Consider the following 24,478-nt stretch of genomic DNA (forward strand, 5'->3'; position numbering starts at 1 on the left):
AGAGGCTAACCCAGACTAATGTATCCTCTGCATGCTGCTGAGCTGTTAACCACTCACAAAGCTAGTCACCACATCATATAGGGAGAGAACACCGCATGCGTAGACCCATCAAATCCTGTAACCCTTTGCAAAGCAAACATTGATTCTAATGGATTTGTATGTTTCACCTGTAGAAGTTGCACATGCAGGGCAAGATTTGTACCATATTTAATGGAAAGGACATGTAAGATATATGTACCTCTAATTGCATTGTAGTGCTACTGTAGTTGGAAATGCCAGAGACATCACAATAAAGGCTGTGTTGAGTTATTCATTTAAAGCAGAGTTCAGATCACCTAATTAAGCTTGAAAATACACAGGAAGAAAAAATTTAATATGGACTCTCAGAATAAAGAAAGCAATGTTCTAGGTAGTTTCCACCCTCCTTTTAACCTATGAGCTTCCCCATCTCCTGTCCCCTCTCACCATGACTCAGTGCCCACAAGCTGGAGGTATGGAGGGGGCAAGGTGAAAGGGAGACATGCAGGCGAAATCACTTGACTGGTGAAGCTTGTTGTCTGCAATGATGGCAGCTTGTCCATCTGGCGAACCTCATGTGCTTGTCCTATTCATACATTTTACAAGGTCTGTTGCATTGGGACTTCCTCTTCTGTAAGGTATATCCACGAGGGGTTGGGTGAGGAGCTGGCAAGTCTGTAGTATTGGAATCAAGGAAGCAGACAGGGCAGAAGGCCTAGAGATGTCAGGAGGCAAGATATACTGAGAAAGGGGAATGCAAGTCCCTCTGACGCTTGGGTCCTACAGCTGTCCCAATCTCTAGACCTGCTTCCTAGTTCTTCTTTGAGTGCTGGCTCCCAAATGTATTCTGCTGTGGGATACGCATGTGCTCCAGGCAGGTGAGATTAGAGGATTTTTTCCAGTAGCGTCCATTGTCCATGCCTGCGGTCTTCTTTTCCTTATGCTCTGAACCAAGGGCATAAGGTGTGATGTGGACTGACAGCCTCTCTGGTTTCTTCTTACTACTGTATTATCTAAGATGGAAACCTCCAGTGTCCACGAGCTCTTCCTTCAATATTGAACCTGTAAATATTATATATTGTAAATATTGTAGATAGAAAAATGTAATCACTTATTAGTTAAGTGTGTTATCCAAGTTACTGAGTACTTGCCCGACATCCACATTGGACCCATCCTTCCCGGTATGGGACACCAATTATGCTCAGGATTCCAGGCTTCAGGAACAGAGTCTCCTGGCCCCATTCCTTCCGGTTAGTGATGATGACCAGAGGTGCCTCTATTATCTTGTAGAAGCCCATATCACTGCCCAGTGCAGTATCTGGCACTCCTTTCTGCCACGACCCCAACAAACACCGGAATTCAGGTTTAGAAAACACCTTATCGAGCATTCTGTAAGGCCTCAGTTGGAACCAAGCTTCTGGTAGTACTGGTGGCATACTTCTCAATGCCTCCACCTGAAGTACAGGGAGTCTGCCCAGCTTATAAGACTCCTCATCTTAGGCTCAAGACAAGGGTAAGAAACCTTCTCTAAAGCCTAGAGAAAAATCTCCCTCCAGATCCACTTCAAAGAGAAGGGCTGATTCCCCTACACCCTCGAGGTCGAGTGATTCTTCCCATCTGGTTCAGGAAGCTAAAAGGCCAAATGGATCATGGTCTTGACTCACAGATTTTGAAGACTAAGAGCCCCTCCACATTGGGATCAAATAAAAAGAAGCATGTACCTAGGACCAGTACAAACTCTGATACCCGCTAAGGACATAGAAGCACTCCATATATCGTCGGCACTGAAACGCACTTCCACGCTGGCACCAAAGGTACACAGGCATGAGACTCTTCAAGCCCTGGTGGTGGGTGACAAATACACCACTTTGAAGAATAACACCGTCCTGCTGGATCTGGAATCTCCCCTCCTATCTGACCTGGTGCTTACAAGAGAGTTCCTGGCACCATTGGTTGTATATTATGAGAGAAATTGATCTCACATCCCCTCTGTAAGTTGGGGTATTTCTTCATTAGAGGTTTTGATGGAACCACTTCTGGTGTTGGAGCCAACATTCTCCTCATTGGGTGATTCTGTTATGGGAGAAGGACTATTATCACCTCCACTGAGAGATATCAGCCCTGACAGAGCATCCAGAATTTCCTGGGGTCCACCAGGAACTTGTAAGATGGGGTATTCCCCCGGGGACTGGTACCCTATGTGGGCTTCCTCAGCCCATGACCTTACTGGGTATTGTGTGACCTGTATGTGCATTATCCAGAATGCGTACAGTTGCATCAAAATGCACACCATCCTTCTCTGAGGGCCCAGCCTGAACTCCTCTCAGAGCCCATGGCCAAGGAAAAACCTGATTCAGCAGCACCTCCAGTCCCATCGGGCATGTCGTCTTCCTCTCCTGACAAGGCAGTTGCCCCAGCCTTGTCTCCACTGAACGATCGCAAGCAGTTCCAGCAATTGTTCAGAAAGATTGCTGATGCCCTCCAGATTCCCTTGGAGGAAGTCCAAGAGTCATCTCACGAAGTCTTGGAAATTTTTAAGTTGGGGCTCTGTTAGAGTAATGCTCCAGGTCAATGAGGCTATCCTAGAGCTGCCTAAGGTGGTGTGGCGTGCCCCAGCCACATGCACACCTACTTCTAAGAGGGCAGAAAGGAGGTACTTTGTTCCAGCCAATGGAGCAGAGTTTCTGTTCCCATATCCTCCCCCAAACTCCCTGATTATTCAAGCTATTACAAAAAGGAATAGACAACAACATGTCTGATCTACCCTTGCTGATCAGAAGGCTAAATGCTTAGATCTCCTAGGATGAAAAGTGTTCACATTTACCAGCTGCCAATTCGGAATAGCGAATTATCAGGTGCTATTTGCAGAGTATGATTTTTTTTCACTACTTCAAATCTGTGGAATTCAGGAACTAGCTCCCTCAGGTAGACTGAGCACAATTCCAGGCTCAGTTTGAAGACGGTAGGCTGGTATCCAGGTCTTCTTTTCAAACAACTATAGATGCAGCCTCTATATTGATGGAAACTGCCATTGTGATGCACTGGGAATCCTGCCTTAATTCCTTGGGTTTTCCCAGGGAAGTTCGCTGTGGAGGATTTGCTCTTTGCGGGAGACAACTTGTTTAGATAGAACACTGGTGAGTCATTGCACTCATTAAGGAACTCAAAGGTAATCCTCTGTTCCCTAGGTATATAGAACCAGCATTCAAGAAGTAGTACATCAGACAACCTATTACGGCTAGACAATATCACAGCCCTTCTATCACCATAGAACATATGAACTGCCATGAAATCAACAGAGGGTGCAGTGCAACAAACATAGTGCACCTCCTTTTTCCTCTTTCCAACTGGAATCACCTGTCAATACATACTTTTGACAGGAACTTTGAGATCTAAGAACCAACCCAGTTGAAATGTCCGTCCATATCCAAAATTTGATTTGGTGTCCGACTAGCCCATTTTCTCCCATAGATGGCAGACAAATGCATTCTCAATGTCTTCCACTTCAGTTATGCCATAGAGTTCCTCTCCCCTCCTCCTTCAAAACCTTCTTCCCTGTCTGTTTTCAGTGGCCCACTCCCACAAGAAGATACTCTTGCAAGAAGTGCACTCCCTACTCCAATAGGGGTCACAGAGCTGTTATCACGTCAGCACTGGGGAAAGGGATTTTATTCCAAATACTTGCTGATCTCCAAGAAAAAAGAAGGATGGAGACCCATCTTAGACTTCTGGCGCCCAATGTCTTTAACCAAAGAGTAAGATTCAGGATGGTTACCCTGGTATTGACTATGATATCCATAAATCTAAACTAATGATTCATGGCTCTCAACATGAAGGATGCCTATTTTCATATAGAAATCCTCCCCTCTCACAGGAGGCTCCTGAGGTTCATGATAGATGAGAATCACAGTTAATACAGGGTGCCTCCTTTTGGACTGGCAACAGTGCCCAGAGTATTTATAAAGGTTTTTTCAGTAGTGGCAGCACACGTGCAGTGCCACAGTTTGATATTCTTTCCATCTCTAGACCATTGGCTTCTGATAAGGAAATCTCATTGGGAAGTAGTGACATCAACCTCATCGCTGCACAGTCTTTTAGCTACAAATTTATGTGAACATAGAAAAATCCACTTTAGTTCCAACACAGCCCATAGAATTTATTGGAGCAACTCCAGACTCAGAGCCAGAGCTTACCTCTCTATGGACAGATTTCAGTTGAGAAACATTCCTAGTCATCAACTCAGAAGGAACCCACAAACATTGGTTCAGGCATGCCTCATCCCGCTGTGCACTTATGTGACACTGTTTGTGAGGCTCCACCTTCATTGTCTACAAGCCTGGCTTCAAACAGTAGGCACAATATACACAAGTTAGTTATGCTCCCTCCCAGGGTACAAAACTTTCTAGCTTGATGATAGGACAGGGAACAGGTGTGCATAGGAATTCCTTTTGCTCTTCCACCTCCTCAAAAAACATAGCTCACAGAAGCACTTATGGGTTGGGGTGCTCATCTGGACACAGAAACAGTTCAGGGAATGTGGACTCCTCATGAGAGCAAGATGCATATAACTGTTCTGGAGCTGAGAGCAGTTGGAAGTGGTAAGTGCTTTACCGTTCATCCACTTCCATGATGACAGACAATATGACAACTATATTCTACCTCAATGAACAAGGGGAAGAAAGATCTATCTCGATACTCTTTATAACATGTTTAAAACAAACAAAAGGAAATATTTCTTCACACAACACACAGTCAACCTGTGGAATTCTTTGTCAGAGGATGTTTGAAGGCCAAGACTAGGTTTCAAAAAAGAACTAGATAAATTCATGGAGGATAGGTCCATCAATTATTTTTAGCCAGGATGGGCAGAGATGGTGTCCCTAGCCTCTGTTTCCCAGAGGCTGGGAATGAACAACAGAGAATGGATCACTTGATGATTACCTGTTCTGTTCATTCCCTCTGGCACCTGACATTGGCCACTGTCGGAAGACAGGATACTAGGCTAGATGAACCTTTGGTCTGACCCAGTATGGCCGTTCTTATGTTCTTATAAGGAGGCGGGTCCCCCTGTGGAATTGTTATAGTCATCATCAGATTATCATGTTAGCAATACATCTTCCAGGAATACATGGCACTCTGGTAGATAGTCTCAGCGGATGCTTCTTGACAGAACATGAATAGGAGATCCACAACTCAGTGATAAAAGATATATTCCAGCTATGGGGATACCTGTCTTTGAATTTCTGTGTCACAAGACAAGAAAAAAATGCACTATGTGCTGCTCAAAGGGACACAAAGTCAGAACTCCAAATAAGATACCCTTCTACTTCCAGGGATGGAAAATGTTATGTCTACCTTTCCCTCCCATCCTACCCTTACATCGAGTTCTCCAGAGAATCTAACAGGACACAGCAATGATCAACCTCAATGCTCCCAGATAGCCAAAATAATTGTGGTTTCCCATTCTTCTCCATCTGTCATCCTGTCAACAGATCAGCATCTAATCTTCCCCATACCTTCTGATGCAGGACAAGGGCAAGATCAGGCATATGAATCTGGAGCCTTTTCACCTCACAGCCTGGTATCTGTATGACTGTCAAACCCAGAGCAGAAAGATTCAGCAGCTGTTAAAGCCATCCTGAGCAACACGAGGAAGAATCCACCAAGCGGTGTTACTTAGCCAAGTAGAAAAGATTCTCTGTTTGGACTAACCAAATTTTCCCAGAGGAGATGGATGTTCCCACTATTCTGGACTATCTGCTTACCTTGAAGATGCACCCAATGAGTGTGTAGTTTCTGAATGGTTTACTCAGAACCTTCTTATAAATTATTAGATTCAGTCCTTCTTGGGATCTTAATTTGATCGTTTCAACGCAAACTAAGCCACTATTTTAACCACTAGTGGCATACTCATTATCCCATTGATCTGGGTAGGTTGCCTTCCTGCCGGCCATCGCTTTAGCTTGATTGGTAGACGAACTTGGGCTCTTCTGGCCAATCCACCCTATACCATATTCTATAAGGTTTCCTTGAAACTGTGCCCTAAATTCATCCCCAAAGTAATATTGGACCGCCACATAAATTAGACTATATACTTACCTGTATTTTTTCTTAAACCTCATATCACCAATGTGGACCAGACTTTCCATACCCTGGATGTGCATTGGACATTCGTGTTATATCTTCAAAGAAAAATCCCTTCAGGAAATCACTGAAGCTATTTGTTACCATTGTGGAATGCATTAAAGGGCAAATGATATCTCTTCAAATACTGTCCAAGTGGATTTGGGGCTGTATTTTACTCTGTTACCAGTTATCTGATGCTCCACCACACAAAGTGAAGACCTATTAAACCAGAGCAAAGGCTGCTTAGTAGCTTCACTTTGGGAAGTTCCATTCATTGACATATGTAAAGCGGCCACCTGGAGTTCCATTCAGACCTTCACAAAACACTACACACTGGTACGCATCTCCTCAGCTAATGTGTCCTTTGGATCAGTGGTCCTACAATCTTCAATACCGCTGAGGCCCTCAGACTCCCCCTCCCCCTTCTTGAGTGCTTCTTGTCAGTCACCCACATAGGGACCAGCACGTGAAGAAACAGAGGTTACCTAAGTTCCAGAACCAGAGTTCTTTGAGTTGTGTGATCCGTGTCTGTGTTCCAGTAACCATCCTCCTTCCCCTCTGCTTCAGATTGTAGAATTTATGCACAGTAGAGCATGAGGTTCAGAGCATGAGGAAAGGAAGAACATGGGCACAGACCAATGGAAATTACTAGCACAAGTCTTCTGGTCTCGGGCACATAGAATGCATGCATACCCAACAGTAGACTACAGATAGGGATGACACATCTCTAAGAGCTCTGATTACGGAAGGTAGGTTACTTATCTTTTAGTTCCATGGTTCTAATTCCAAGCATACATTCCAGTTCCAAGTCCCACCCTCCATTCCTCTAAATCCGTACTACATTCCACAGGAAAGTCCTTTTTGATGTTTATTTATTTAAACACATCCAGCTCCTCAAATTGCACAACTTTAACTCCAACCTCAGGATTAAAGAGGTAGAAATAACACAATATACCGGCTTTTTTCCAGTTACATTTGTTGGTAAATGAAGCTATCTTACTGAGTTGGAAATTAAGGTGACTTAGGAGTTCTATGTGTTGGAGTTTGGTGTAGGTGTGAGGATTCTGAGAGTGCATTTGGGTTTTGTAATGTTTGGATAACAAGGCGTTGAGGTTGGTGTGGATGTTAATATCTTAACTGTTGATTTCTTTGATTTTAGTGATTGCATTGCCACCAGTATAACCTTAACACTATAAGTTATTTAAGTTATTGGGCACATTTACGGTATATAAAAAAATTCTCTTAATAAAGTACATACAACACTCCTTACAAATCACAGTTCATGTGTACACATCATGAATGGAAAGTTATCCATCTCCATAATTGGTGCAATAGTGGACACCATGTCAGCATATATGCTGCTTACTTTTATATCTTATATCTGGATATCTGACCTTATATCTGGTGTCAATGACCTTCCTTTAGACTGACCTTTGTTTTAATACCTTTTTGAAAACAAACCTTATTATAGATGAATCACCAAATGGCTACACTGTGTTTGTTGTTTAGAATTTTCATTTGTTAAGCAGTTATCATTCAGATTTGTTTAACCTGATCATTTAGAAGGATAATTTATTTGTTTTATGACTGTTTTTACATTAAACAACTCTTCATATGGCTCAATTGTTCTTTTTTCTGACTTGCCTTTTTTGAAAATACCAGGTTCTTTGTTAACCCATATGTTTTATAAATAACATTATATCAATTGTCAGTGTTTGGAATCAATTTCAATCAATGTGCTGTCACCTGTCTTCCATGGGTACACTGTGTTTCTTTGTATGATAGAAGCTTTTCAACATTGCATTTCCTTTTCTTTTAGCAACTGCATTATTTAGGTTTCATTTTACAGGCACTTTAGATGGCTTTAGATTGTAAAAGAGTAATGGACTGATCTTTTATTGACTTTCTTCTTCATTTTTCTTTTTTTTTTAGTACAAACAAGTGGAACAATACATGTCATTTCACAAGTTACCCGCTGACATGCGCCAAAAGATCCACGATTATTACGAACACCGTTACCAAGGCAAGATCTTTGATGAGGACAATATTCTCAATGAGCTCAATGATCCTCTTAGGGAGGTAAGACAAAAAGAAAGAAACAAACAAATACAGTTCTGCTTGATTTGGAAAGACTTTTTCTCCTTGGTGTGGGAGATTTCTGTGCTAATAAAAAAACTATTTTTATGGCCATTCTGTACTATTTTAATCTCTTTAGGTTCTTCTTCTACACTCATTACCAGGGTATCTGAACACCTATCCATGAACAACAATATATGAATAGGAACACAAATCCTATACTAGATTGCTGCATAGATTGTAAATGCAAAGAACTGGTCAACTAGTTGTGTCCATTGATGTACCCCATATATTGTCATAGCCCTTATTTGACCATGCAAGAATGTTAGGGCAACTAAAACCTATTTACTCTTCTGTTCAACCAAGTAAGGGCTGTTCAGATTGTGTCTCCATCACAGTGAAGAGGGCATGGGCTAGTCACTTGATACCCTCCTCTGCAAGTATGTTTTTGGAATGGGACAAAATGGGATGGCAGTGGGAGAAGCCTTGGTACCACCCTTCCTACATGCTAGACAGACTAGCTGCAGGGAGGAAGTAAACTGCTTTAGAAAAACGGGCAAGAGGGGAGCAGTTTATTAGCTAATAGTATTATTATTATTATTTATTAACTTACATAGCATTTTCATCAGTAGATCTCAAAGTGCTTTACAAGAGAGGTCAGTATCATTATCCCCATTTTACAAATTGGGAAACTGAGGCATGGAGCTGTGAAGTCACTTACCCAAAGCCACACTCAAGGCCAGTGGCAGAGCTGGGAATAGAAGCCAGTTCTCTGTTCATTAAGACACGCTACCTAAACAGGCCTCCTCTTGGGGTAGTGCAGCTGTGCTGCACAAAAGCACAATCAAACCCACTGTGACTGCAAAAAAGCATCAAATGGCAAAAAGACATAGTCCTTTTTTGGAAGAAATAGCATGTGCTGTTTTTTATTTTGCATGGGGGAGACATTAAGGAGTTCTGTGGAGGGGGATATTGAGTGGGGAGAAAGAAAAGGTTAACTAGTATTAACAAAGCCATATATTTAACAATTATATAGATAAGTCCCTGCGTGATGTACTCCTCTACTGGATAGTAAGTCATTGGCAGCCTACTCAAGTGTGTGTTTGTGATCCTAATACCCTCTAGTGGCTGCAGTCTACAGAGGATACCTTCTAAGGAGGAGGAACTGGGAAGGATAGCAGGAGAGAAAGAAAAGGGGAAGATGAAGTAAAGATAGAGAGCAGAAGATGAAAAGGGAAAGGGAGGAAAGCAGAGAAAAGAAGAGTCATAAGAAGGGAGGAAGGGAGACAGAACCACCTATTGTGATAATCCACCCAACTTGTGAAATTGGCATGAGTTCTGGTAGGTGTCTTTTAGTATTCCTACCATGGGAGGTATAATGCTGAATGCCACACATCATAACTCACTACAGTGCCTCATGGCAGCTGTACAATTTGGAAAGATGTGTGAGGGGTTTTGTTTAGCAAGGTTTGCAGTAAACAAGACACTTCATCTTTTAAAATATTTTTTCCCCAGTGCCCATGAAAAGACTCAGCTTTGGTGTTTGCTCCTGACATTTTACTCCTGACATATAAATCACAGAAGTAACCTAGTCTGTCATCCTGCCAGTGTAGCATTTTTCTCTTGCATAGATATTAAAGTGATTCACAGACAGTTAATTAAAATATTAGTTTGTTTTTCTTCACTAGTGAAGGTAGGTAATTCAAATCTTGCACATCTTTAGAAAAAAGGCTATGTATTACCAGCTCCCAGTGTTTACCCAAACTCCCAAAATAGTTTTCATGGAAATTCCAGGCTCTCATTACCATAGTATTCCAACTGCCAGCACAGCAATTTATGTGTACTGTATGGTACACTCTGATATAAATGTCAGATCTCTAAACTAGTAGCAGTGAAACACACATGTTATGTGAATGCATTACGAAATCTTGTGCAATTTCCAAGAAGAACTCAAAATGGCTACAAGCCATTCTTTCGACTGTAAACCAGCAAGATGCACAAATTTCAGCAGGATGCACAAATAGCATTATGTTATCATCTTATAATATAATTGCTTATTTGTATCATCACATGGATTCTCCCATTCTCATTATGGTGCCCAATTCACACATGTTTAATTGGATTCCTAAAATCTGAAATGCATTTTTCCTTAGTGGCTTACTACTGTCAGCAACAGAAATAGTAAGTGGTGGCAGAACCCACTTCCTTACCTTACAATAGACCAAATTCTGTACGAAGTTACACCGCTGTAAATCCAAAGTTACTTGGATATGATACCATGGAAATCATAAGTTACTGTGTGACTGAGAGCAAAATTTGGCCCCATAATTTTTTGTGGATGACAACTACATGACTGTGTTAGGAGTTTTATAATATGTTACAATTATATATCACTCACAATGTACCCAAGCATATTCAAATTCATTGGTTATGTTGTAGATCTGAAACTCTGTTGGATTTTTTTGCACTGGTTCTTCATGTTATTTGAAGTGCTGTTCATGAAAGTAAGAGCAGAATGCACTGTGAAAATACACCTACACTCTACTTTGTGCATGATCGAGAGGGGGATTTTTTTCCTTTCTTCTCTCCAATCATGTCAATATATAAGATTCCTAAGACCTTGACATCTAAGTTCCAGACAAAATTATGAAGTAACAACAGAGTCCAGAAAAAAAGTGATCTAGACCAGAGATAGTAAACCTATGATTCCTGAGTTGCATGCAGCCTTTCTTTTGGTTAAAAAAATCTATTGTTCGTGATCATTGTTTAACTTGCAAAGGGTCATAAGCTAGTCAAATGAAAACCATTTTTTTTTCTTGAAGGAGCATAGGCATTTCTCCTCAATGAGGGCTATTTCCCTACCAAATTATAAAATTTTATCCACAAGACTTTTCAGCTGCAGAGCTGTTAAAAATGTATTTATAACGCAGCAAGCTTATATTTTTCACTCCTCACATACTCAAAAACAACACAAACAAGTTTGTTCAAGCTTGAAAAATAACTTTTGGAGAGAGACCAAGCATGGAAAAGGTGAGAGTTATGAGCAACTAAAAACATGGAGTAAGAGTGGAAACTGTTATGAAATGTTAACTATGGAAGTCACAGCCTCTACGATATATGTTGTAATTTCTTTTGTTATACATATTGTATATTGGGGAAAATATAATTTCAGCTGAATACTTCCATCAGGAGCCACATTGTGCACCTGAAAGATTAATGTCCTAATAAAAATGTAGCAGGTGTTCTCGGAAAAATGTCAATATTGAATTAAAGGCTAGAAACCTCTAAAGGAACACAGATATGGTGGTAGTGACATTTATAGAAGCTCAAAACTGGTGACCGCATTCTAGTGGCAGCTCTCTTATTCAGCCCTAAAAACATTGTTCAGATTGGTTTAGGTCTTTCAAAGAATATATTAGCTATTACTACATTACAGACATTTTTCTACTCCAAGTATTCGGTTTTTTAATGGTTCTTTGACTATTCAACCATAAATTGGCTCTTCAGCAGTTAAAGTCTGAGTACAATTCTTCTAGGTCTTAAAGAACATGTCCCATTTCATCTGTCACCAACAATAGAAGGCAAAATACATATAGTAGTTAAAACAAATATCCGATTGAATATATTCAAGTCTAAATATTTACAGAATGTATTAAGTGTTATTGAAGTTTGTTTTTTATATTAGCCTCTGATGAAGGCATTCATCTAAAAACACGATTTCCTCACATACAGTAAGGAGAACAAAAGAAATCACAAGTACAGCATACAGTAACATCAGCAACTGCTGTAGTAAAGGTCACACAATGGTTTCTATTCTAACTCCTTGTTTTCTATCTCTCAAACGCTCATGTTTCAGGCTAAAATTTTCCAAGTTTCCCTTGCTCCAAAAATGATTATTTTTTGCAAGTTTGAACAAACTCAGCTCAATCATTTCTGAGTCTGAGAAAAGTCTGAAAAATATAAGTGTTGCATTATATAAAAAAACTCTTGCCATCACTTTTCAAAATAGTTCTACAGCTAAAAGGGCTAAAGGTCAGTGGAAATTTTCATGGAATTCTCTTCTATTCAGGTTCTATACATCCATCACTATGGGATGTGTGTGTCCTCACTGAGGAGAAATTCCTTTACTTCGTACGATAGAGAAATTGATCTTCATTTAACTGAGCCCCTGAAAATTTTATACTGATCAAAGTAGACTTTTTGACTAACTTAATAAAATGTGCAGTTAAGGAAGGATGCGCTGCACAAGTGTGAGTAGCTAACTTAACTGTATAGATAAAAAATGAAGTGATGGATATGGGGAGGAGCCAGTGGTCGTGGTACTTATAGGTACCAATGACATAGGGAAGGGTAGGAGAGATGTCCTGGAGGCCAAATTTAGGCTGCTAGGGAAGAGACTGAAATCCAGGACCTCTATGGTGGCATTCTCAGAAATGCTCCCAGTTCCACGTGCAGGGCCAGGTAGGCAGGCAGAGCTTCAGAGTCTCAATGCATGGATGAGAAGATGGTGTAGAGAGGGTTTACATTCATTAGGAACTGGGGAAACTTTGGGATGGGGGGAGCCTATACAGGAGAGATGGGTTTCACCTAAACCAAAGTGGAACCAGACTGCTGGCACTAAACATTAAAAAGGTTGTAGAGCAGTTTTTAAACTAGGAGATGGGGGAAAGGCGACTGATGCAGAGGACCATGTGGATCGGACAGAGACTTCTCTTCGGGGAGAGTCTTAACGAAAGAGAATCTCCAGGTTATAGTCAGGAGCAGAGGATGGAAGAGGATAATGTAAGGGCCAGATCAGATGATAAACATTCACATAAAAAAGAATTTGACACATCAGAAAAGGGCAAACAAATAAACAGTGACAAGTTTTTAAAGTGCTTGTACACAAATGCTAGAAGTCTAAATAATAAGATGGGTGAACTAGAGTGCCTTGTGATAAAGGAGGATATTGATATAATAGGCATCATAGAAACCTGGCGGACTGAGAGCAATCAATGGGACACAATCATTCCAGGGTACAAAATATATCGGAAGGACAGAACAGGTCGTGCAGGAGGGGGAGTGGCACTATATGTGAAAGAAAATGTAGAATCAAATGAAGTAAAAATCTTAAGTGAATCCACATGTTCCATAGACTCTCTATGGATAGAAATTTCATGCTCTAATAAGAATATAACATTAGGGATCCATTATCGACCACCTGACCAGGACAGTGATAGTGATGATGAAATGCTAAGGGAAATTAGAGAGGCTATCAAAATTAAGAACTCAATAATAGTGGGGGATTTCAATTATCCCCATATTGACTGGGAACATTTCACTTCAGGACGAAATACAGAGATAAAATTTCTCGATACTTTAAATGACTGCTTCATGGAGCAGCTGGTATGGGAACCCACAAGGGGAGAGGCAACTCTAGATTTAGTCCTGAGTGGAGCACAGGAGCTGGTCCAAGAGGTAATTATAACAGGACCACTTGGAAATAGTGACCATAATACAATAGTATTCAACATCCCTGTGGTGGGAAGAACATCTCAACAGCCCAACACTGGGGCATTTAATTTCAAAAGGGGGAACTATGCAAAAATGAGGGGGTTAGTTAAACAGAAGTTAAAAAGTACAGTTACTAAAGTGAAATCCCTGCAAGCTGCATGGGTACTTTTTAAAGACACCATAATAGAGGCCCAACTTCAATGTATACTCCAAATTGAGAAACACAGTAAAAGAACTAAAAAAAAAAGCCACCGTGGCTTAACAAACATGTAAAAAAAGCAGTGAGAGATAAAGACTTCTTTTAAAAAGTGGAAGTCAAATCCTAGTGAGGCAAACAGAAAGGAGCATAAACACTGCCAAATTAAGTGCAAGAATGTAATAAGAAAAGCTAAAGAGGAGTTTGAAGAACGGCTAGTCAAAAACTCCAAAGGTAATAAAATGTTTTTAAGTACATCAGAAGCAGGAAGCCTGCTAAATAACCAGTGGGGCCCCTTGATGATCGAGATACAAAAGGAGCGCTTAAAGATGATAAAGTCATTGCGGAGAAACTAAATGGATGCTTTGCTTCAGTCTTCACGGCTGAGGATGTTAGGGAGATTCCCAAACCCGAACTGTCCTGTGTAGGCGACAAATCTGAAGAACTGTCACAGACTGAAGTGTCACTAGAGGAGCTTTTGGAATTAATTGATAAACTTAACATTAACAAGTCACCAGGACCAGATGGCATTCACCCAAGAGTTCTGAAAGAACTCAAATGTGAAGTTGCGGAACTATTAACTAAGGTTTGTAACCTGTCCTTTAAATTGTCTTCTGTACCCAATGACTGGAAGTTAGCTAATGTAACACCAATATTTAAAAAGGGCTCTAGAGGTGATCCCGGTAGTTACAGACCGGTAAGTCTAACGTCGGTACCGGGCAAATTAGTCAAAACAATAGTTAAGAATAAAATTGTCAGACACATAGAAAAACATAAACTGTTGAGCAATAGTCAACATGGTTTCTATAAAGGGAAATCGTGTCTTACTAATCTATTAGAGTTCTTTGAAAGGGTCAACAAACATGTGGACAAGGGGGATCCAGTGGACATAGTGTACTTAGATTTCCAGAAAGCCTTTGACTACGTCCCTCACCAAAGGCTCTTACGTAAATTAAGCTGTCATGGGATAAAAGGGAAGGTCCTTTCATGGATTGAAAACTGGTTAAAAGACAGGGAATAAAGGGTAGGAATTAATGGTAAATTCTCAGAATGGAAAGGAGTAACTAGTGGTTTTCCCCAAGGGTCAGTCCTTGGACCAATCCTATTCAATTTATTCATAAATGATCTGGAGAAAGAGGTAAACAGTGAGGTGGCAAAGTTTGCAGATGATACTAAACTGCTCAAGATAGTTAAGACCAAAGCAGACTGTGACGAACTTCAAAAAGAGCTCATAAAACTAAGTGATTGGGCAACAAAATGGCAAATGAAATTTAATGTAGATAAATGTAAAGTAGAATCATAGAATATCAGGGTTGGAAGGGACCTCAAGAGGTCATCTAGTCCAACCCCCTGCTCAAAGCAGGACCAATTCCCAACTAAATCATCCCAGCCAGTGCTTTGTCAAGCTGGGCCTTAAAAACCTCCAAGGAAGGAGACTCCACCACCTCCCTAGGTAACGCATTCCAGTGCTTCACCACCCTCCTAGTGAAATAGTGTTTCCTAATATCCAACCTGGACCTCCACCACTGCAACTTGAGACCATTGCTCCTTGTTCTGTCATCTGCCACCACTGAGAACAGCCGAGCTCCATCCTCTTTGGAACCCCCCTTCAGGTAGTTGAAGGCTGCTATCAAATCCCCCTCCTTCTTCTCTTCTGCAGACTAAACAATCCCAGTTCCCTCAGCCCCTCCTCATAAGTCATGTGCTCCAGACCCCTAATCATTTTTGTTGCCCTCCGCTGGACTCTTTCCAATTTTTCCACATCCTTCTTGTAGTGTGGGGCCCAAAACTGGACACAGTACTCCAGATGAGGCCTCACCAATGTCGAATAAAGCATTCCTCGATCTGCTGGCAATGTGTACCTACTTATACATCCCAAAATGCCGTTAGCCTTCTTGGCAACAAGAGCACACTGCTGACTCATATCCAGCTTCTCGTCCACTGTGACCCCTAAGTCCTTTTCTGCAGAACTGCTGCCTAGCCACTCGGTCCCTAGTCTGTAGCATTGCATGGGATTCTTCTGTTCTAACTGCAGGACTCTGCACTTGTCCTTGTTGAACCTCATCAGGTTTTTTTTGGCCCAATCCTCTAATTTGTCTAGGTCCCTCTGTATCCAATCCCTACCCTCTAGTGTATCTACCACGCCTCCTAGTTTAGTGTCATCTGCAAACTTGCTGAGAGTGCAGTCCACACCATCCTCCAGATCATTAATAAAGATATTAAACAAAACCGGCCCCAGGACCAACCCTTGAGGCACTCCGCTTGAAACCGGCTGCCAACTAGACATGGAGCCATTGATTACTACCCGTTGAGCCCGACGATCTAGCCAGCTTTCTATCCACCTTACAGTCCATTCATCCAGCCCATACTTCTTTAACTTGGCGGCAAGAATACTGTGGGAGACTGTATCAAAAGCTTTGCTAAAGTCAAGGAATAACACATCCACTGCTTTCCCCTCATCCACAGAGCCAGTTATCTCATCATAGAAGGCAATTAGGTTAGTCAGGCACGACTTCCCCTTGGTGAATCCATGCTGACTGTTCCTGATCACTTTCCTCTCCTCTAAGTGTTTCATAATTGATTCCTTGAGGACCTGCTCCATGATTTTTCCAGGGACTGAGGTGAGGCTGACTGGCCTGTAGTTCCCCGGATCCTCCTCCTTCCCTTTTTAAAAGATGGGCACTACATTAGCCTTTTTCCAGTCATCCGGGACCTCCCCCGATCGCCATGAGTTTTCAAAAATAATGGCTAATGGCTCTGCAATCTCATCCGCCAACTCCTTTAGCACCCTCGGATGCAGTGCATCCGGCCCCATGGACTTGTGCACGTCCAGTTTTTCTAAATAGTCCCGAACCACTTCTTTCTCCACAGAGGGCTGGTCACCTTCTCCCCATATTGTGCAGCAGTCTGGGAGCTGACCTTGTTCGTGAAGACAGAGGCAAAAAAAAAAAAAAAAAGTAATGCACATAGGAAAAAATAACCCCAACTATACATACAATATGATGGGGGCTAATTTAGCTACAACAAGTCAGGAAAAAGATCTTGGAGTCATCGTGGATAGTTCTCTGAAGATGTCCACACAGTGTGCAGAAGGGGTCAAAAAAGCAAACAGGATGTTAGGAATCATTAAAAAGGGGATAGAGAATAAGACTGAGAATATATTATCGCCCTTATATAAATCGATGGTACGCCCACATCTCGAATTCTGCATACAGATGTGGTCTCCTCATCTCGAAAAAGATATACTGGCACTAGAAAAGGTTCAGAGAAAGACAACTAAAATGATTAGGGGTTTGGAATGGGTCCCATATGAGGAGAGATTAAGGAGTCTAGATCTCTTCAGCTTGGAAAAGAGGAGACTAAGGGGGGATATGATAGAGGTATATAAAATCTTGAGTGATGTGGAGAAAGTGGATAAGGAAAAGTTATTTACTTATTCCCATAATATAAGAACTAGGGGTCACCAAATGAAATTAATAGGCAGCAGGTTTAAAACAAATACAAGGAAGTTCTTCTTCATGCAGCACACAGTCAACTTGTGGAACTCCTTACCTGAGGAGGTTGTGAATGCTAGCACTATAACAGCGTTTAAAATAGAACTGGATAAATTCATGGTGGTTAAGTCCATTAATGGCTATTAGCCAGGATGGGTAAGGAATGGTGTCCCTAGCCTCTGTCTGTCAGAGGATGGAGATGGTTGGCAGGAGAGAGAACACTTGATCATTGCCTGTTAGGTCCACTCCCTCTGGGGAACCTGGCATTGGTCACTGTTGGTAGACAGGATACTGGCCTAGATGGACCTTTGGTCAGTCCCGGTACGGCCGTTCTTCTGTTCTTATATTGCTGTGAATTGGCAGGGACACCTGCAGCAGAGGAAAGGGCTCCTAACCACTCCATAAGTGGCAATAGGGTTGAGAGTGATTTAATTAACACTTTGTAAGTTGTGCAATGAGAAACTCCTCTCAGATATACATTAGGTGCTTCACAGTTGGGAAAGTGATGCATTTGCCATGTAGTACATGACCATGTAATTAAAAACAGAGTTGTGTTCACAAGGAGGTTGAGTTAAGGTTGTACACAAAGGGTAGATAGAATATATCACAAAATGGGATTTAAAAATCTTAGCTTTTGGCTACATGATTCCCATGAAAATGTAAGCAATGGTCCACCATCAGATCCAACTGCCTGAACCAGACTTCACCATACGTTCCATTCTTCTACTTTTGTAGCACTGTTTGAAAGCAGCTTGTAAAGTGAGAATAAAATATATTTTTGATTGGATTCAGGTTTAAAGATCTTAGAAATGTCAGTCACAGCAGGGAAAAGTATATCCTTTTTTTCAAGCTGACTTCTCTGATCATCCTCCCAGCATCAATAAGATCCAAACATGTATTATTTATTATTATTTGTATTACCATAGTGCCTAGGAGCACAAGTCATGGACCACTACCCAATTGTGCTAGTCAAAAGATTGTTAGCAGCTGCTTGTTACACACAGATGGAAGGATTTAAACTTGCTTAGCTGGGTCACTTAAATGACCTTTCACCAATAACATTTTTTCCCCTGAAAAAAGTTTCTTTAATGCACCGGTTATTATTTTTTACATGTTGCCAGAAATCAGGCCCTGCAGCAAATGCAGTCTCCAGGCAACATAACAAGTGCAGATTGGCTGTAGCAGGCTGCCTGATTGGCTACACCACCTGATTGGTTGGAAGAGTTAGCAGACCAGCTCTTACGCCCAGCAGTAGCAGCAATTTGCATGCTGCTCAAAGCATTCACCCATGGCTGCAATAGCTCCTGCGCCTGCTTGTACCCAGCCTTGCTCCTGCCTTGTTCCAGCCCTGATCTTGCTTTGGCTCCAGCCCTACCCCTGCCTTGCCTCACTCCAATTAAGTTGTCTCTGACCCTGGGCTCTGATTCCTGGCTATTTATTCCTGCTCTAACCACTAGGCATGATTGCTGCTCCTACCACTAGGCATGACCACGCACATCCCAGTCACTGACAAATGGAAAGGTCTCTGATTCTTAGATGGACAGAAATACTGATAATTTTCCTAGATTTTAAGTTTCTGGGGCAGGAACCCTCTCACCTGAGCACAATGGGATCCTAATCCTAATTGAGGCCTCTGGCACTACCACAACAGAAATAATTTTGATGGGCAAAAAAAGATTTTAGCTAAGCCATCTCTTCACAAAAATAACAGTTCAAATTTTCAGAATTATATGCACATATATTATGCATAAGAAGTTACTGCGACTGTTCTTGCAATTCAGGCAACTGCATGTGAAAATGACCAGACACCTAGCTAATTATATGTATGCATGCAATAATTGTAATTGTGTGCAAAAGCACAGAAATAGTGTGCAAATCGTGCACATTTCAAAATAAAAATGGACCAAAATATTCACCATCTGTCCTGTTCATTTAGACAAATTCAAAGCATTTTTAACAGTGTTTGGTACCACATGCAGCATGTTTTTAATTACCTCAATAACAAAACAACTGTGATGAGAAAGCCCTGAAAGAACAAGAACTGCACTTCAGCATCAGCCTCAGTCCATAAAGCTGAAGAAAGTGTGCAGATTCTTTTTGCAAGTTAAATATTTCATAGCAGTCCTCAGATCAACTTTTAAAATGATTAATTTTGTTACTTCATTAATTTTCCTCAGTAATTTAGTAATAATTATTCTCAGTAAAACTTTTGAAATATTTTGGACTATTTCCTTCAAGTGTAAACTTACACCAAATTAATAAGATATTACTTCTTTCTCCTACTGTTGCATGTTTATTTTTAGGAATTAATAAACTTTGTGATGTGTTCTCATTGAAACTTTTTATTGTGGACTATGGGTAAATAATGAAACCTCTCCAGAGTTAATGGCCTGAATAAAAAAAACAGCTACTGATGTGTGTCATCATTAGATTATAATACACACCCTGCTGTGTTTTATAGCGTAAGCCTTACAAGTTTTTGGTATACTCCATCAAGCATTAAAGCAATAGCAGAAGAACTAATGAATGTAACAAAACCCATAAAGTATTAGCCATTATTCAAATATTGGAGCTTTCAAATATTTTGCTTTCATAACAACTTTTATATACATTTGCCTATATTCATAGAAGAGCTGTCTTACGATCCCTTCATAATAAATAGTACCCATCATATGGGGTTCATACCGAGAAAATAGGGCAATCGGCTAGTTATCTTAGGTGCCTGTACACAAACGCAAGAAGCCTGGGAAACAAGCAGGAAGAATTGGAAGTCCTGGCGCAGTCAAGGAACTATGATGTGATTGGAATAATAGAGACTTGATGGGGTAACTCACATGACTGGAGCACTGTCATGAATGGATATAAACTGTTCAGGAAGGACAGGCGGGGGAGAAAAGAAGGAGGAGTTGCAGTGTATGTAAGAGAGCAGTATGGTTGCTCAGAGCTCCAGTATGAAAATGGAGAAAAGCCTATTGAGAGTCTTTGGGTTAAATTTAGAGGTGAGAGCAACAAGGGTGATGTTGTGGTGGGCATCTGCTATAGACCACCAGACCTGGAGGATGAGATAGAAAGCCTTCTTTGGACAACTAACAGAAGTTTCCAGATCACAGGCCCTGGTTCTCATGGGGGACTTCAATCACCCTGGCATCTGCTGGGAGAGCAATACAGCAGTGCACAGACAATGCAGAAAGTTTTTGTAGAGTGTTGGAGACAACTTCCTGGTGCAAGTGCTGGAGGAACGAACTAGGGGCCGTGCTTCTTTTGATCTGCTGCTCACAAACAGTGAAGAATTGGTAGGGGAAGTAGAAATGGGTGGCAACCTGGGCAGCAGTGACCGTGAGATGGTCGAGTTCAGGATCCTGACAAAGGGAAGAAAGGAGAGCAGCAGAATACAGACCCTGGGCTTCAGAAAAGCAGACTTTGACTCCCTCAGGGAACTGATTGGTAGGATCCCCTGGGAGGCTAATATAAGGGGGAAAGGAATCCAGGAGAACTGGCTGTATCTTAAAGAAGCCTTATTGAGGGCACAGGAACAAACCATCCCGATGTGCAGAAAGAATAGCAAATATGGCAGGAGACCAGCTTGGCTTAACAGAGAGATCTTCGGTGAGCTTAAACACAAAAAGGAAGCTTACAAGAAGTGGAAACTTGGACAGATGACTAGGGAGGAGTATAAAAATATTGCTTCAGCATGCAGGGGTGTAATCAGAAAGGTCAAAGCACAATTGGAGTTGCAGCTAGCAAGGGATGTGAAGGGTAACAAGAAGGATTTCTACAGGTATGTGAACAACAAGAAGGTAATCAGGGAAAGTGTGGGAGCCTTACTGAATGGGGGAGGCAACCTAGTGACAGATGATGAGGAAAAAGCTGAAGTACTCAACGCTTTTTTTTGCCTCGGTCTTCACAGACAAGGTCAGCTCCCAGACTGCTGCACTGGCAGCACAGTATGGGGAGGAGGTGAGCAGCCCTCAGCGGTGAAAGAACAGGATAAGGACTATTTAGAAAAGCTGGACATGCACAAGTCCATGGGGCTGGATGCAGTGCATCTGAGGGTGCTGAGAGAATTGGCTGATGTGATTGCAGAGCCATTGGCCATTATCTTTGAAAACTCATGGCGATCAGGGGAGGTCCTGGACGATTGGAAAAAGGCACATATTGTGTCCATATTTAAAGAAGGGAAGAAGGAAAATCCAGGGAACTACACCCCTGTCAGCTTCACCTCAGTCCCTGGAAAAATCATGGAGCAGGTCCTCAAGGAATCCATTTTGAAGCACTTGGAGGAGAGGAAGGTGATCAGGAACAGTCAACATGGATTCACCAAGGGCAAGTCATGCTTGACCAACCTGATTGCCTTTTATGATGAGATAACTGGCTCTGTAGATATGGGAAAAGCGGTGGACGTGATATACCTTGACTTTTGATACAGTCTCCCACAGATTTCTTGTCAGCAAGTTAAAGAAGTATAGATTGGATGAATGGACTATAAGGTGGATAAAAATCTGGCTAGATCATTGGGCTCAACGGGTAGTGATCAATGGTCGATGACTAGTTGGCAGCCGGAATCAAGCGGAGTGCCCCAGCGGTCGGTCCTGGGGCCGGTTTTGTTCAACATCGCCATTAATGATCTGGATGATAAGATGGATTGCACTCTCAGCAAGTTTGTAGATGACACTAGCTGGAGGGAGAGTTAGCTACACTGGAGGATAGGGATAGGGTCCAGAGTGACCTAGACAAATTGCAGGATTAGGCCAAAAGAAATCTGATGAGGTTCAACAAGGACAAGTGCAGAGTCCTGCACTTAGGACAGAAGAATCCCATGCACTGCTACAGACTAGGGACTGAGTGGCTAGGCAGCAGTTCTGCAGAAAAGGACCTAAGGGTTACAGTGGACGAGAATTTGGATCTGAGTTAACAGTGTGCCCTTGTTGCCAAGAAGGCTAAAGGCATATTGGGCTGCATTAGTAGGAGCATTGCCAGCAGATCGAGGGAAGTGATTATTCCCCTTTTTTCTGCATTGGTGAGGCCACATTTGGAGTATTGCATCCAGTTTTGTCCCCCCGCCCACCAGAAAGTATGTGAACAAACTGGAGAGAGTCCAGCGGAGGGCAACGAAAATGATTAGGGGGTTGTGGCACATGACTCATAAGGAGAGGCTGAGGGAATTGGGCTTCTTTAGTCAGTAGAAGGGGAAAGTGAGGGGGGATTTGATAGCAGCCTTCAACTACATGAAGGGGGGTTCCATAGAGGATGGAGCTTGGCTGTTCTCAGTGGGGCAGATGACAGAACAAGGAGCAGTGGTCTCAAGTTGCAGTAGGGGAGGTCTAGGTTGGACATTAGGAAAAACTATTTCACTAGGAGGGTGGTGAAGCACTGGAATGAGTTATCTTGGGAAGTGGTGGAATCTCCATCCTTGGAGGTTTTAAGGCTAGCTTGACAAAGCCCTGACTGAGATAATTTAGTTGGGGTTGGACTAGATGACCTCCTGAGGTCTCTTCCAAACCTAATCTTCTATGATTCTATGATCATGGTTCATAAATGTTCATATACAAATACATTTGGATGTCCAGCTTGAACAGGTGAAAACATGGCACCAGAATCACATCTATATATGTGCATGCATATACACAGATGCCTCTATATATAGTTATACAGGGTCAGTGAAAGAGATTATGTACAGAATATAACCGTTTTATCATCACAAATTTAGGGTTGCCATATTACTCTTTAGTGTTGAAGCCATGAATGAATTATGAAAGTCATCCCAAACAAAATGCTGATAAAGCATTTATACCATACTTCTATGTATTCTACAGATGCTACAGAAAAATATTTTGTAATTTTAATAGACTTTTAAAATATGTTTGAGGGCTATTCTTCATTGTTCTCTATAAAGTATACCAAAATTGCCATTTGTACAAAGCCGAGTCATAAAAACCTCTAAAAATTACCTTCAATAGATTTTCTTAATCTAAAAATGTTATTTTTCTATCTGGTTGCTTGAGTCCATAAGTATTGAGTGTCTTAGGGAAATTGAAAATCTCTCCTTTTGAATGGTATCATACTTCTGTTTCAAGTTTCCAGAAATCTTATATTTGTATGTTAAAACACTGGTCACTCTTGCAGGATGGATTAATGTCTCCTATGTCTCATCTGGGCATGTGAATATTTGGAAGGAAATTCCACATTTGGGGACTGAAACAGAAAATGTCTTGTCTGGTTGATTACTTTTCCATTTGATAAATTGAAAAAAATATATCCCCACCTGAAGATAAGGAAGCAAATAATGTAATTGGCCTTTTTCCAGGAAATCATAGACTTTCTACCTTCCATTTCCTCCAACAAACCTACAAGCTTAGGATAACCCTTGTAATTTTTTTTTTACTTGCCTTTCTGAAGATTTCATTTAATAGCGAAATAAGTACACATTATGCAGACATTCACAAAAAATCTTGGGTAAAAATATGTCTTGAGAATGACAGTAGAACCATTAATTATGAACAGTCTTCCAACAAAGGCTAGTTCCCAGTGAGAGTTTGCAATGCACCCAAGTGTATCGCTTGCAGTGTGAAATTATTTATTGTAGTACAGTGTGCTACAAAAATACTATGACATAAGATATACATTACTGCAACAAAATTATTTTCCTTAGAAAATTAATAGAACTACTTCACCAATGGAGGTGTATTATGACAAAATTTTAGCAGTTGACCTAAATGACATGATGGTGTAATTTACACACCAGATGGAAGTTGAAGTGGCAAAGTAACCTATACTAATTTTTCCTTATGAAAAACAAGTTCAATTTGCAGTGATTTGGTATTCTTTGGGGCCAAAATTCATCCCTGACATAAGAGTGCAAATCAGTTTTGATATGTCTTCACTGTAGACTACCTTGTTATCTACACTTGAGTAACTCTTCTCAAGCTAGCCTGATTCAAGTGAGAGTAGCCACAATGTGAAATAAAATGCATGATGATGCACTCATTTGTGTGTGGCACTGATTTCTTGGTCCACATCCCTTGATTCTGAGTGCTGGAGTAATCTAAGCCACTCTATGAATTCTTTCCCAGTGAAT

General features: G+C 41.3%; 1 protein-coding gene across 1 annotated transcript in view; it reads left to right on the forward strand.

The window, feature by feature from the left end:
• The window catches only part of HCN1 (hyperpolarization activated cyclic nucleotide gated potassium channel 1), a 314,353-nt gene that overhangs the window by 234,944 nt on the left and 54,931 nt on the right, over nt 1-24,478 (forward strand). Inside the window, exon 5 of the mRNA XM_054033158.1 lies at nt 8,077-8,223. Coding sequence (XP_053889133.1) covers nt 8,077-8,223 — 147 coding nt within the window. The remainder of the gene's footprint in view (nt 1-8,076; nt 8,224-24,478) is intronic.

This window comes from Malaclemys terrapin, chromosome 6 (assembly GCF_027887155.1).
Source record: "Malaclemys terrapin pileata isolate rMalTer1 chromosome 6, rMalTer1.hap1, whole genome shotgun sequence".
In the NCBI taxonomy this organism is placed as follows: domain Eukaryota; kingdom Metazoa; phylum Chordata; order Testudines; family Emydidae; genus Malaclemys; species Malaclemys terrapin.